This window comes from Ixodes scapularis, unplaced genomic scaffold (assembly GCF_016920785.2).
Source record: "Ixodes scapularis isolate PalLabHiFi unplaced genomic scaffold, ASM1692078v2 PGA_scaffold5__190_contigs__length_132052651, whole genome shotgun sequence".
In the NCBI taxonomy this organism is placed as follows: domain Eukaryota; kingdom Metazoa; phylum Arthropoda; class Arachnida; order Ixodida; family Ixodidae; genus Ixodes; species Ixodes scapularis.
Genome location: NW_024609880.1, coordinates 63,323,476 through 63,339,502, shown reverse-complemented (window position 1 = coordinate 63,339,502; position 16,027 = coordinate 63,323,476). Strand labels below are relative to the sequence as shown.

Below are 16,027 nucleotides of genomic sequence, written 5' to 3'. Positions count from 1 at the left end.
GCAATGTTGGCCAATCTGCCCAGCGTGCCAAAGATTGTGCTCCCCCCCAATCCGTCCATTCACAGACCCCAACCGGTCAAAACAAAGCCACGCAACGCGACAAACGTATGGAACGCCTCCAAGAAACAGTAAAAACAAAATCCAAGATTAAAAAAAAAAAAAAAAAAGAAATCTAAATAAGAGAGAACAGCGAAGGCAGGGATGAAAGGGTCTTCCCCCAAGCTGCCACCAAAAAGGCAGTTCCCAGACAAAAAAATTAATAAAAAGACGTCTTTTTTTTCTATTTGTGGTTGTTTTTGCCTTGTCTCTTTCCACAGACAGGAGTGAAGGGATGCTGGGAAGCTTTTTTTTATTCTGTACACAAAAAGAGAACGAAAGTGTGTGTCTTCTTCCAGCAACCATCCGAATCGGGCAGAGGAGACAGCATCGACGACAAGGGGCGCGTTGCCATGAAAATCGTGCAGCACGTATTGCAGGGCCCGCACAACCAGACGCGCGCACAAACACAGCCACGGCCTCAAGCGTTCAAGTTTGTGCCGCGATTGTCCGCTTGCACACACTCGTCTCCTGTCTTTGTCCGTCCCCACCTCCACGGGGCCAGGCGCACTTGCGACAGAGTTTGCCTCGACAACACTACGATTAAAAAAAAGCAATTCACGAGGTGGTCGGAGAGAAAGGTGCCAAGGTTTCACAACACCATTCTGCCGGCGCTTTCGGCTCGCAAACACACGTGCCAAGCTTGCGTAGAGGTCCTTCGCAAAGTTGTGTTGCTGCAGAGAACACCACGTGTCTACTGTTCTGCAGATAAGCCGTCCGACTCGAAAGAGGGGTTGGGGCTCATAAAATCAATTGTAAAAAAAAAAAAAAAAGAAAAAAGAAACTAATTTGTTTTTATTTTTTATGGTTAGTATTAGCGACGTAACCAACGACGGAACAAACATTATCATCTCCGGACACCTCGGAGAGCACAGACCCTTTCATTCCTGCCATAACACAAATAGAAGCACCGATGAAATTCCAATTACTAAATGCCGCCTCTGGTCTTGGAACAGACGACACACAAGAACGAAAAGGCGGGGGAGCGGCAGCCTGTCCGAGTCACGAATGACACCTTGTTGGGGGTGGTGCTAGCCCGGCGTCATGCACGCGGTGCACAGGCGAAGGAAACGCGCACAAACATACCACATGCACGAGGAAAACATGCAAACTCGCTTCCAGGTGGCTGCGCTGCAAGAGCGCAACTCCACCGTTCCCCGAAAACCCTAATTACAAAAGTTCAGGAACCTTTCACACTATGTATACTCCAAAGATGGACTTTTCGGTGGGGGGGTGGCGGCTTTGCATCCGAAACCAGTCGTCCGCAGGACGTACACATACGAAACTAAAACAAAACAAAGTTGGCTTTCTCCTCTCCCTCCCCTGGGTGTGTCGCTTGCACCCAATGACTAGCTGAAATCGCAGGCATGACTTATGGGAGCGGTGTGGCGGGAAGGTGTAAACACAACTCAAATAAAAAAGAAGAGAATCACAAAAATAATTTACATGGGAGTTAAAAGTGCCTCACCCAATGGGTGCCAGCATCTGACATCACAGGTCCACCAATTTGGTGTTGTTGAGATAATGAGCAAAAACTAGAAAGGAAATGACTGCCGATTTAACACGAAAAGGGGGAGGGCAGCGAAAGAGACCTGGAAGACTAGACAAACTAACGACAATAAGATAGCGGTGCCACGAAAGCCGAGCACGAGATCAAAACGGGAAACACCTTGCCCGTCCACCGCAACCCAATGTGAGGTGCCACTTGACACTCGTGATCGAACGTCAGGGAACGAGCGAGCAAGGAAGTGAAAGAGAGCACCGCACGTCCCAAGCAGCGCAAGAACCCTCCCCAGCTAGTTATGTACACGAGGGACATCTCTTCCCCGGGCCCGTCGAAAACACCGAGCTGCGGTGGGCCCGCGGAGCAAAAGGCATCGGGAGGAAACACCCTCTTCAAAGCCGAGGGGTGCTAAAGAAAGGTACGCCCTCCGCACTAGGAGGGCGGAAAGGGCAACGAGGGAATCGCTCATTGCCGTTAGACAGAAAGGCAGCTCGCGTGGCCCTGTTCCAGACGCACGAGACCGCGCAACACAAAGGCAATGGCTACTGCTTGCGCGGGCCCTGCGCCGAGGGGCCCCCTCCCCTGCCCCCTCCCCCCCTCCGCGCCCCTCGCCCGGGAGGGGGCAGGGAGTTGTGCACAGCGCCCCCGTTGCTCGCGGAAGGTGGGTGGTGCATACCGGCCGGTGCGTTGCTGCTGTTGCTGTAGCGGCCCTCTCCTCCGCCCCAGCGCCGGCCCCCTCCCCCCCTCTGGGGCGGGCCCCCCCGGCCCCTGCCTCCCCCCCGGCCCCCGCCCCCTCCCTCGTGGGGGTCGTGGGAGTGTGGGTGGGGATGGTGGTAGGGCCCGCCCGGGTGACCCCCCCCTCCCTGGAGGCCACCTCCCCCCCCTCCCCTCCGGGGCAGGGGGAAGCCCCCTTGGTAGCTGGGGGGGCCGCCCAGCTGGCTGCGCAGCTGCTGGTCGATCTCCAGCTTCTCCTGGCGCAGCTTCTCCACTTCCTGCGCCAGACAAAAGGGTTAGCTCCAAGAATGCCGGTGCCCGGAGCGCTTCTACGACTGGTGCATCTATTGTTCTTTCCCGCCCATGCGTCGAAAGAGACCCAAGTGGAAACAAATTATGTCCTGGGAGCTGCCGAGTGACGCTATCGGATGTGGCGATCCTGTCAGTTGGTCGCAGAAATGTTGGCAAAAAAGTCGGGTGGATGCGACAATCACCATTGTAGCAGCATCTCACATCGCGTCTGTTTTTGTTTCCGTCGACTGCCTGGCTACAGAGCAATCTGCAGCAGGACAGGCCTTTGCCACCTCCACCAAGATCGTGGCAAGCAACAACGTGATCCTCCTACAAGGTCGTCGGGCGAATATTGAGAGACCCCTTCAGTAAACACACCAGTCGGAGACACGTTCCAGGGGCCATGGCGAGGGACGAGGGAAAGAGCTCACCTTGAGGTGTGCCAGGTGGTATTCGAGGAGTATGCGAGCATTGCTGATGCTCTCCACCGTGCCTACAAACACGAAGGGCACCTGCAACGACAGGTCCGTCTGCTCGTCTATTATAGACCACCTCTCACTGGTACCTTTGCTCACACCACACACCGGGAGGGGAAAGGAGGAGACAGCGACACAAACTGCGGCCCTTGCGACAGTTGCAGGAAACTGTCCAGGCACGCGTAACAGAGCACACTTTGGCGATGCACGTCTGCCAGTTTGAAAGCGAGCTAGAGAAGGACGTTCTGAATGCGCCGACACAGAGACGACGCTGGCCAAAACGTCGGTTGCTAGAAATGGGCCGATCTATGTGGTCTTTAACGCACTTCCTCAAACAACTTACTATGACCTGGAAAAAGCCTTTTACAAAACTGACAGCACTTGACAACTGGGACAGTAAGCCCGACAGGTCCAACAGAGTTCTTAAAGGGCCCATGAAACGAATTTTGGGCTGGAATAAACCAATTTATATTGGGATTTTACTAATAGCACATCGTTCAGTGGGCCAAAAGAAAAAAAGGTAGAAAGTCAAAAGCCTGACTTTCGGTACGAAAATTTGAAACACAGCGGACTATTTCATACCTCTTTCCCTTCGTAAGCTCTGCCTTTTCACTGCGATACATACGCGGTCCCCGCAGTGCATCACCAGGTCCAAACTGAAGTCACACGACACCAGACCTCACTTAATCCCCTCCCCCCAAGCTGACATTGTGGTGGAAGCTACGCGCTTGCCAGACCAATCAGTTGCCTCCCTTTCATCACCTGACCTCCTTCTCTGCGCATGGGTATGCGTGAGAGAGCGTGATCATGTGGCAGAAGTGTGGCTGGCCCAACGAGCACGTAGCTTCCACAGCACAGTCAGCTTCGGGGTGGGGAAAGCAACTTTTGTCTGAATTTTGAGCGACGGGCTAATCTTCTAGGCAAAGAATGGTTGCGCCCGGGTACGCAAACGAGATTACAAGCAAAAGGGGACTCCCGCCTTTCCGTCTTCTTGAACTGTTTGGTAGAATGTGCGATTTATGAGTTAGGAAATCTAAACAGGAAAAAGTTGGAAAAGCATTTCATGACTCTTAAGATTACTTAGCAGTCAGATTCATTATTTCTTAAAATTCGGAACCATGCTGAGAGTGCAAGGAGCTTGGCTCTATACTTTCATTATAGAAATACTTTTCCTTCCTCAGCTTCTGGTACCAGAATGAGGTTAACAGGCAAAAAAAAAAAAAGCAAAAGCCCTTAACTATGACTGTCAAACATCATGTTCTGGGCACTGCGTCCCACACAAAACGACACAATTGCCAATAACAACACATTCTGAAGTAATTATAAGAATACAATGAAACAAACTGCCCAGAAAGTGCATGCTTTAAAAAATTAATGACTAATAAGCCTAGATACAATCTGGCAACACTTGTGGGCCTTTCATTACTCTGAGCAACTTTGGCTCGTCAGCGCTCTGCCGCACCATCAAAAAAGGACTAGCATTCTTTGCACTATAAGTGAAAAGCATTCCAAATCTGCCAAAGGATTGTGCCATTAGATGCCACGAGATGCAACCAACAAAGTGATTGTCCTCAGGCCGACAGAAGGGCAAACAGTATTAGATTGTGCTACAATACAAACCCTAAAGTAGTAACCATTATCTCCAACTAAAACAAGAGGTTGTAAACATCTGCCCGACAGTGCCTTTCTTACTTTGCTATTACAGAGCATGTCCAATGTAGTACAAGCCAGATGAGTTTCAAGGATATTGTACGATAGAATATAGTTGACGCATTTACGGTTCCCATGTTTTTTCCGCCTCTTACTCTATTCTGAATGCCAGTCCCGTTCTACTCTCATAGACATTCCTGTATTGATTTCCCATTTTTTTGTGGTTGCCTTCCCACCTGTTACTAACAAAAACTGATGCCCAACACGGCACATTAGGCAGCTTGACTGCAGCCACCCTCTTCCCTTTTAAAACAAGACAACCGGCAAGCCGGTTGTCTGGTTGCTGCCGTCGCGCAGAACTGCATTCTTACTAAAGCTAACTTTGATTTAGTCTTGAAAAGTGGAGCATGCCAAAGCAATCTTAAGGCACCCAAAAGCACCAATTGGTCGTTACATTCTCCAAGACCACATGCTTCTTTCTACCCTTGCTTCATGAAGAGCGAAAAAAGAGGGTTCTACTGCAAATGTTTATGCACAAAACCTGAGAACCCACAGTACTTCTGTAGCTTCATGTTGTATGTTCTTTGCATCTAGTACCCCCAGAAAAACAAACAAACAACAGACACCACTCGCAAACCTGCCATACGTAGCGTACAATAGGCATTGCCAACAGGTGACAAGAGGGCATGTTCGTGAACGAAGGGTACTGCTGAAGACTCCTCCAGATGCCAGAACGCTGCTTTGGTTACGCTGGCGAGGTGTCGCTCGTTTGTTTGCCCGCATTCAACAGCACGCAGGCAGCGAGCGGACAGAGAGAGGGAGGGGTCGTCAAGGAGGCTTCGTTACCTCTTCCCGGGGAGTCTCGTTTTCGTTGTCTCCTTCAATTTTTACCCTGACGACGCCAGACTTGTCCACCATCTCCTGAATCACCCGGCCGTTCTTCCCTATTACTTTGCCTGCAGGTAGATAAAAAGAACAGGGTGAGAAACAGTTCAGCGCCTCCTCATTTGGGAGTTCTCAAAGTGAGTCCCACAATTTTGGAAAGAATCCTTGAACCCAAGGAGGGGAAAAGGCAGGTGACAAGAGAAGGCGGAGAGAAGAGGCATGCACATGACACTAAGTGTTATGGTCGCTTGCATCAAGATTGAAACGGCGATGTACAGCAAAAAGGGTCGTCCTCTACACAATCTTTTTAAAGTGCCAGCAGCCATGAAATTCTGTAACAAGGTCGCAGGTCGCGGACGCAGCAGATTCGCGTTTCACAGTGCAATAGACGCATACGAACCTGTTACAAACTTGCCTGTCATGGGAACCAATATAGCGCATGCAGATGGCAGACAAGAACGCGGGCACCTGCTACAAACTCTGATGTCACGGGAACGAGCACCACAGATCGCGGACGATACAGAATCGCATTTTACAATGCAATACATATGCGGGAAAGCGCATGTTACAGGAGCCGACATCGCTTGTGCAGAGTGCGGACAAAAACTTGGGACCCGCTATGAACTTGCCTGTCATACATACCGATACTGCAGACAGCACGATTGATGCAATCCCTGCTAGACATTACGTGACGACCGACGGGAATCAGGGTGTGGGCGATGTTTCGAAATTTCCATGTTACGGATATTTAGCCAGGAAAACGAGAAGGGCAATCTCTCGGGGAAGGGCGTCCTCAAGGAATTTTACGGTATTTAATCCATTCTTGTTGATACACTTTCCACACTCCTTTAATTTCAGGTCTGAAGGGAAACTGCACGCAACCTCAGCTGTACACGCACTGCAGGTACACAGCGCGATACAATTGGCGTGAAGAAGTGATTGTAGGTTTTGCTCTTTCAATTCAAAGGCTGTCACCACAACTAACCAGCGCGGTGAAAAGTGCATATTCGGACCACCAACTTAAGCGGCAAAATGTAACGCTTGTCAGTACATTGTATGAGTAAATTGCAAACAAGTGTGAACATGGTGTTCGCGCCACCTGCGTCGCCTAGCATACCGCCGGGGCTGAGATGCAAAGCGTCACGGGATCTGTCAAAGGCACTCACCGACCAAAATCCTAGGCACTTGGATGGATTCCTCCGCATACTCAAGCAATCCCCTCGCCTTCTTCACAGATTCCTCCGTCTGAGAGAGAAAAAGAAAAAAATATGGGCAGACGGCACTGCATTCCTCAATTCACCTGATTTAAAAATCACAAGGCGCAATCGAAATTCATACCTAACCCCAACCCAACCCAACCCCCCAACCCCCCCCCCCCCCCCCGAGCTAGGACTGATGCTTCTATGGCGACTTTCGCCGAAATCGTTGCACAAGCAGGCTACGCCAGAAGCACGAGATCCGTGGTTCGCTCACTGCAGCAGCAGTTTTCAAACTTCCGAACCTCGAGGAAGCCCTATTCCTATCGATGATTAGCCAAGAGACACCTCCCGGTCATGGCATTGATGAAGTAGAGCAGTAAGTAAGCCTAACGACCGTAAACAATATTTATTTATTTTATTCCTTTGGCCCAGAGAGCATCACAGAACAGAAAGGAGCAGAGAGCAGACAAAAATATGTGAAATTGGCAAAATACAACAAAGGAACGACCAATGTAGGTAACAAGGAGAAAAAAAAAAAAATCTTCAATGGCGAGCTTGAGAACTGATGTGTTAATGACTAAGGCAACCAAGGTGGGCAGGTGGGGGTTCCATTCAGAGCTGGTCTAAGGCACGAATGAATGAAAAAACACGTTAATATGACAATAAGGGACATCTACTTTATGGCAATGACCCGTACGAGAGAAGTATGACGGCTAAGAAAGAGGCTCACTTTTTAGCTACCAATTATCATCAAATTTTGTGAAATAGAGCTAGTCGTGATACTGAGTTAGTTTTCATCAATGACACGCTTGATAAACGATTGTAGTTAGAGACAATGAAATACGCACTGCGATCTTGTACTGCTTCTAGGTTATTAGTAGGGATGGACCAAATCTGCCGAATTTGAGATTCGGCAAGCGTGTGCGCACGCGTAAGAAGGCGACGGGGCCATGGATTGCAAATGGACGCTGTGCGGTTACCATCGAAGTGTAGTATTACCAGCGGTTACGGCGAGGTGAGGAGTAGGCGACATGGTCACTGTGTTTGTCAGCCTTTGTGAGTGGGGTTCTCTTCAATATTTTCTGCCCTCAAGAACAGAAGATCGACCAGAAATGGATGCAAAAATTATGCAGTCCATTGCACAAATGACAAATGATGCGGTACATTTGGGATAACATGATTTTCATTTGATCTCTCTAGTGAAGCAAAGTGGTAGTTGCAGCATTGACGGACAAATATAATATTTACTGGTGTACAAGACGCATCATTGTCCAAGACCCCCCCCCCCCCCCCCCCCTCCCCCGTTGCAAGTTTCTAAGTAAACATTAGTACATAAGATGCGTCTGTGTATAAGACGCACATATATGAAGCAGTGCAGCTGTCGCCATCTTTTGCCATTTTCAAATGCTGCACGGCAACGAGTTCAAGGAGACACTTGGCATGCGGCATTTGAACCACGGATATTGTGGTGACGGATATCTGCGGACTCTCTTTTGTATAATGAATAAGCAGCGACCCCGACTTAAAGGCACTTCTAGTAGAAGCCAACACCGCAATATGACCCACAAAAATTGCGCAATATTAAAAATATTAAAAGGACAACTTGGACGGCAATATATATAGGGTTTGGGCTTTTCGGTTTAAACCGATAAAAGTATGCCGAATCCATTTTCGGAAATTCGGTTTTAACCGAAAAAAGGTCAGTTTTTAGGTTCGGCATTTTCGATTTAAACCGATAAAAGTACGCCAAATCCATTTTCTAAAATTCAGTTTCAACCGGAAAAGGTCACTCTGACCTTCCAGTCGTACCGCAGAGCTGTGGTGAAAAAATGTAACGACAGTGTCTATCGAAACGTGTCTGTCCGAATGTACGGGATACACGGGTGCCATCACGACGTTTTGGTTTAATGTGCGCATCATCGATCGGAACGTAAAGTCCAAAGTGCCCCATGACTTCGCCATGTATGAGCCTGTTTTCAAACTTTTTGTAAGGGAGACTGACTTGATGCAAGCTCTGCATGTTGTGTGGTGCTTCAAAACGTTGCACCGTCTCTTTTGGCGGTCACAATTGGTTGATTGGGCGATTTTGGATCAGGCAGCGCTTCATCTCCTCAGCCTGCCAGTGTCCAGTTGTTAGCGTTGAGAGGGCATTCTCGAAGCTCAGGGTCATATTAACAGGAAAGAAACAGTGCGGATCAACGAGGAGAACCTGGGAAAGTACATGTGTGTGTGTACTATAATAAGAACATGGAAGATGAACTTCCATGATTTTGGGCATAGGCTTCATATCTGGCTTGTTTGTACTTATGTTTTTTTTTCTTTCTTGTTAATTTTACAGTTGTACACATTTGCCAAATAAAGTGTCCATTTCTTTTTCAATGTACAGTATAGACCACTTACAACGTAACCGCTTATAGTGCAGGACCGGGTATAACGCAACTTTTTAAAACCACCGGTTCACCTCCCATAGAACTCCATGTATTTACATACCGCTTAAAATGCAGGCGTGCGAAGAAAAATACCGGTTATAGTGCGGTTTCTGGAACAGCCCGCCGACTGCGCCGACCGACCGGCGCAGCGAGCACGCTTCCCTGTGCGACACTAGATAACGACGCTAGCCGCAAGCGGCACTCGCGGGGGCAAGGATGACAAGGAGGTTGCTTGAACTGGGGAGAAGCGAAGAGAGAGGCTTCAGTTGCCATAACGACGGAGGGACGCATGCACGTGTCGTTTCACGTGCGTGCGTCCCTCCGCTGCGTAGGAAACAACCGCAACGACAGACCAATCGCAGGTCGAGGTGAAGTGTTCGCGCGCAGAGAGCGCGTTACACGCCGGTCGCGGGCCGGCTTCTTCTATCCGCAAACATGGTGTCGGTTGTGATCGTCGACGTAGACGGCAAGGTGGAAGCCCATCGTTTCGCGTAAAAGCGCTATCCTTGACTAAATTTTCCTTGTGTGTCGCTATGATAACCCAGCACGTACTAGAAGAAAAGATCCACCTACTCGTGCGGCGATGTCGTGGCGGCACTCTCAAGACGGCAGAAGCGCCCGTGTCGTCGTGTTTGTTTACTTCGACTACAGTGGTGATTTCTAAGCATTTCTGTTTTCGAACATCGCCTGAATTTCTTATTTGGAGAATTTCACGCCTGAGCTCAAGTTGAAGGTATTACTGGCGCGTACCGTATAAAGAATTTGAATTTTCACGCACTTTCATCACCGGAGAAAAGTGGTTAGGGTTAGCAATCCTGAATGCTCGCAACGTCCGTCCGCAACCCGCGACGCCGTTAAAAGGCTGCGCCAGGCAAAAGTCGCTAATTTCTTTCAAAATGTGACACACTTAAGAGAGAAGTGTACTAGTCTGGTGAAATAAAGACTTTCCTCAAACTGAGCTTTATTTTTCATCTAACCTAAAATAAATTCTTTTACAAAGGTAAGTTGTCTCACGGCATGTATTTTGGCCTGAAAAATTGATATTTTGGTTATAGCGCAATACCGCTTATAGTGCGGATTTTCGCGACTCCCGCGACATACGTTATATGCGGTCTACACTGTATCTGTGCCGTTATTCTTGGAGTGATCACAGATATCAGAGCTGCAAGGATAATCTGATCTGGTGTCCATTGGTGTTTATTTTATATTCACCGAAAAAAGACGATAAACTTTTGTGAACATGAATATACGCAAAAAAAACCCACGAAAATTTAGTTTTAAAATAAACACCGAAGAAAGTATGCCGAATTAAAAAAAAACAGAAACCAAAAAATCCGAACCCTAACTATATAGTACCCAACTTCATGCTCAGGCTCAAAAAACCATGTCAAACAACGTCCCAAAAAAGAAAAGAAAGTGCAGCATGATTATTTTTATTTAGAGAAATCTAAATTGTTTTTACGTGCAGAGAATTTCTTTTTTTTTTTTTAGTTTTATACGCTCTACAGATTGCAGTCAAATATATCAAAAGGCGCGCTTGTAGCACTAGCCGTCACATGTCCAGATGAATATCACAAATTAAAAAAGCTTTAGAACTTGTCTATCTACTTCCCCACAACAGCTGTTCACCGTTCTACCATAATACACAAAAGTCTGTAATTAGAAGTTTCAGTAACTGGACGAAACAAGACTTTTTCTTGGACTCTTCTCCCTTGCGCCACGCTGTCGATGACTGGGTTGAGAGCGCCTCCCCGCGGAGAGACGCCGCCTCCTTCTCTTTTTCCGATTATGCCCTCTCCGGACAATGGACAGGCCGGAGAAGCGTTCGCACGCTTCGGGATCTCGGAGGCCATGCTCCCATTGAAGAGCCTCTGGATGGTTATTGCCTAATCAATGTGTCGGCCGTGCAAGGACTGATCGATGCTCTACTGTGTCCCAAGTGCCATAGAGGGAAGCTCAGCTTGCACGAAAGAGGGTCATTCCGGAATGACCACCTCAGTCGTGAAATCGGAGCCGATCCACCTCTCCTCCACGTGCCCGGAATGCCAAGAAAGAAAACAAGTGGAAAGGAGGTGACTGCCAGCTAAATCGCATTGTCTCGCGCCGTCAGTAATGCTCCTAAAAAAGGTTTTTTTTCGTGTAAAACTTATTTTTTGAGAGGCAAGTCCCAACCAGACTGCTTAAAAAAAAAAATTTTTCTTTTCAGGGGCTTTTTAAAGGGGCCCTGCAACAACGTTTTGACTCGTTTTTAGTTTGCACCGAACCTGAGCGCACTGAACGTAGTAACTTAAAGAAATTTTTCTTTTCTCAAATTTCACATTATTTTAAAAGTTATAGGCACATTAGAATTACAAAAACAAGCAAAAAATAACCTCCTTCATGACGTCGTAGGTCCTGGCTTGAGTGGCCGTGAACTAGAGGAAGAGTAGTGAGCTCATCGAGCGCTCACGGCTGCCGCACTCCGTGTCGACGGCTCGAAAGGGCGCCACTAAAGCACGTGTTGGATAGGCTGTGTGAAGCGGACGGCCAGGGCGGCTCGCATTGCATTTGCTGCGCGATTAAAGACAGAGACGCTGCCCACTCCCCAGTGCGTCCTGATGATTTTCTGCCAGCTACCGCTAGGTGGCGGTGAACAATAGGGGATCGCCGCGACACGGCCAGCTCGCTCGCTTCCTATACTCCATTCACTAATGATGTGACAGGACGGTGGAAGCCACATGCTCGTTGGATCAGCCGTCAGTTTTGTGCTGTGTGATCACACTTCCTTCGCACACTACGGCGCAGAGTGGCAAACGGACCCGTGAGCTTAACGGTGAATGCAGTCGGCGCTAGCAAGTCACGAGGTGCTGCCCACCCACCTCTCCAAAGATCTTGAAGGTGCAGGAGGACTCGGCCAGCTCGATGCCCGTTACCCCGTCCAGCTTTCGGGCATTCTGGATGTTGGCCCCGTGGGCCCCAATGGCCAGCCCCATCAGGTCCTCTCGTACGCTGAACTCCTCCACAAAGCCGGAGCTCGAGTGCAGCCGCGTGCTCTGTCAGTCGGGCACAGACGCACGAGGGGAGAGGACACAAGAGCTACGTCAGTGTGCGCAGGCGCATCTTGCCCGACACTGCAACTTCATATCCGACTCTTACTACGTTTATGTTAGAGATAACTGGACCAGTGCAAAGCTACGACCCTGGCGAGCCAACCAGAAGGGGCACACGACAGCATATTCTCCTGAAACGAGGTGTTGTGCTTCTTGCCCCGTCACCCTGTTTGGCTCAAGAGGGCTGCAGCATTCGCTCTTTGCCAGGTTGCGCTAAAACAGAGCATACAACGGCTCCAATTCTCAAACTTTTCCCACGATGAAAAACATTTTAGATGCTTCCAACTTATTTCTGTTGGTAATACCAGTTCTGCCACTTTCTGGGACAAAACCCAACTAACTACAGTGTAACTACGTCCAAAGTTTTGCTCTCAATGGTCATGTGTAGAAAGAAGCCTCAAAGAAACGTGGCCATTAGAAGCCCCCGCTTAACGTATGGCTACGTTGAAACAGTGCCGCTCTGTAGTTTTCAATTCTTAGATTGCTACCGCAAACAATGAACCAATGTGCTTAAACCTTATCTTCACTCCGACCCATCCTGCCAGTTCCTAAGTATTTTTTTACAGCACGTCTCGGCATCCACTAACACCCACCCCAGAAGGCAGCACAAAACATGTAAGACATTTTTTTTTTAGAACAAATACACTCGTAGCATTGTCACATTGCTCTTCATTGTGCAATAGATAAACAGCTCCCCACCCCCCCCCCACCCCCGAGGCAGAAGCAAACAAAAAGTTAACCGTGCGATTCTCGCATTTCTCTCAACTAACATACCAACGACACAACACGCAAGAGAAAAGCGGGACAGTACGGAGCACGAAGAATGCTAAGCAAACAGACAACAAAAAAAAGTGCACGCAGCAGTTAGCACAATTCAAGTTAGCCAACAGTTGTACATACATTCGTTTATGCCTGCCAAACAATGTCTCATTTTCCCAGAGTGTGCAAGCTTTTGGAAACAAAACTGTCAAATACCACATATTCCCGCACAGAGTGTACACCTGCTTGTGAAGACAGCCTCATGTTTTTTCTTTGCAAGAGAGCCAATCGCCAAGAATTACGGAAGGAGGCCGGTGAACAAGGACGTGCAGGTAACACTCACACTGAAAACAGTGACTTACCCCGGGTTAATGAACACACAAATGCTGTGCAGTACATATAACCCTGTGCAGGTTGCTGTTTCAGATGTGCTAGTTACCTACTCATCCCCGCACGATCCACTCCCACATGCTCTGTGTGAAAGTTCACAGACGTGCTGGCTACCTTCGTCATTATGTGAAAGTCGTGAGAAAATGGGCGTGCAAGTTTGATTCCCCGCAGAGTATGTAGAAGCCAATCGCAAGCTCGCATAATCCGTGGAAAAATATGACTAATTAGAAAAAATATTGCAGAATTTTTAGTAGGAGTACAAGAACTAGTAAGCAGAGCAAGCTGGGAATAACATTTTTACTTTTTTGAAGACAAAACGAGAAATCCCTTTGTATGAAATAATGTTATTGACTTCCAGCAAAGCAAATGATACCAAAGTAGTAAGGCACCATACAAAAAAAAATATATGAAAATAGAAAGAGTGCAATACTACACACACTGATAGCAAGTGTGGGCTGTGCCAGAAGTTATGGGGGATTGAACACATGCCATGCACGCACAGAGCACAACACAGAGAAGTGTCAAGGAATGGGGTTAGCTGAAAACACACCTTTTGTTTCGAATTCGGGTCCCCTCTTTGAGAAGACTTACGATTCTGCAAGGGAAATTCATAAGCAAACCAGACAAGGTTGGGACGAGGGTGGGAGAGAGAAAGGAGGACTCAAAAAGAGGGATAACACTCTCTCAAAGACGTTTCAGGGTGTCAACCAAATTACTCCTTTAAACTTTTTCAGGCTCTCCCTGAACATTTTAATTAATATTCCCATCCATCGCAAAATAAGGAATTGCAGAGAATGGGGTTGCAGCGGCTGTTTGGGCTGTTCCCGTTTAATCCAGCGAATCGGCTCGTGGCTTTTGCTACCTATAGCCTGTTACAAGGGGTTAGGTGCTGAAGAGGTGTGGGGATGGCGGAACTGGGTGGAGCTTAACGAAATGATGCGTCGGAAGCTATGGTCAGTGGCAGGTCAGGAGTTCAGGGGAAGCTCCTCCCACCTCTCGAACGCTGGAGAGGAGGTGACTTCCTCTTCAGCATTCACCCTGCTGAAGTGGAAGAAGGTGGGAGGAGCTTCCTCTAAACTCTTACTGCCGAATTCACAAACCTCACTTCAATTGAGGGGCCCCTCCACTTCCTAAAGGAAGGCGATTGGCACTGGCCAATCGTGACGGTGGATCCGTCGTCGCAATTGGCCAGCGCCGGCCCTCACGCCCCTCAAGTGGAGGAGCCCCTCAAATGGAGTGAGGTTTGTGAATTCGGTGGTTGGTTAACCTTTGACAGACTATAGTGATGTCTTGGGCAAGTGTCACTCAGCACGAAGGCCATCCTCCCCACCAAGTGCAACACCTTCCCACTTTGATGCGAGCCATTGCGCCGCCCTCATCTGTCATTTTCTTGGCTTAACCGATTTTCTGACATTTCCCTAACAATTCCCCAAGTTTTCCAGATGCTCTGAAATTTCCTGACAATTCCAGGTTTTCTACATTGGTAAACACCCTGAGTGTCTCCCCCAAACACTCGCGCGGCGGCGGTGGCAGAGCCATAAAATGTGGCGAGATGGGGAAAAACGGTCGAACACAACCACAAGTGAATATCACAGACTGCAAATTCACTTCCAACAGTCAGTACAGCCCCATACTACAACAAACCTGTAGTCTTGTGCGAATAGTGGATTTTGAGTTCGAAGCGAATTCGAAGCGAATAGTGGTTTTGGCCGAATATTTTTGAATCGAATATCGAATAGTTTTTCCACACCTTTCACTACCATTGCGTAATGCTTAGATGAAAACCCAGCTAAACTTGTGAAGGTTGTTCCATTTGTTCATTTACAAGCTAAGTTTAATCTATCTATATTTATGAACTGTGAACAAAGAAGGTATGATGTCTTAGGATGGCCAGTAAATGACTGATTTGACATAAAGTGAATCCTATAGAGATGGCCAACTATACCCAGTTGAGTGAATTTACAAATCTTGCTATATAAAATATTTTTTTCTTTAATCTCGAGTTAAGAGAGAAGGAATCGTGCATAAGGAACGCAGGTTCCAAGGACATCTCTGCCCAACATAGTATAGTCTTGCATAACAGTAAGTTTAATTTTGAAACTTTTACTGGCAATGTAGATATAGACACTCACAAAGTTTCCATTTATTTTAAAGTGCAGACGGCACGCGTGCACCATCCTGCTTTGAATTTATGCTTTTCATCCAAGCACGCAATGGCGATATTCATACTTTTCCAAGTGTTTATCACGGCAGGTTACCTTGTTGAGTGTGCTTCTTACCGAGCACCGATGTAATGCAGAGAAGCAACACCCGCGGAGCTCGCTTTCGCGGGTATTGCTTCTCCGCAGTGCTCGAGTGCTCGCTAAGAAGCATACTCAACGGGGCTAACCCGACGCAATCAACACTTCGAAAAACACAAATAGTACACTTCTTCTCGAAGCGAATATCGAATAGTGTATTGTTCGAAACTACTATTTGAAATTCCAAATATTCGCACAACCCTACAAACCTGCATTAGGAACAAACAGTCAACCCATTTCGTGAG

At 47.9% G+C, this 16,027-nt stretch overlaps 1 protein-coding gene across 10 annotated transcripts in view; it reads right to left on the bottom strand.

The window, feature by feature from the left end:
* LOC120840895 (fragile X mental retardation syndrome-related protein 1) overlaps positions 1-16,027 on the bottom strand; it is a 47,353-nt gene that overhangs the window by 7,427 nt on the left and 23,899 nt on the right. For 3 of the 10 annotated variants that reach the window (XM_042294123.1, XM_042294122.1, XM_042294124.1), the window contains exons 8-13: positions 14,033-14,077; positions 12,103-12,276; positions 6,783-6,861; positions 5,578-5,687; positions 3,037-3,135; positions 2,277-2,592 (exon numbers count right to left, since the gene is read on the bottom strand). In XM_042294123.1, the coding sequence (XP_042150057.1) occupies positions 2,277-2,592; positions 3,037-3,135; positions 5,578-5,687; positions 6,783-6,861; positions 12,103-12,276; positions 14,033-14,077 (823 nt within the window). The remainder of the gene's footprint in view (positions 1-2,276; positions 2,593-3,036; positions 3,136-5,577; positions 5,688-6,782; positions 6,862-12,102; positions 12,277-14,032; positions 14,078-16,027) is intronic. The other 7 variants (XM_042294129.1, XM_042294127.1, XM_042294128.1 and 4 more) reach the window with 3 other exon arrangements.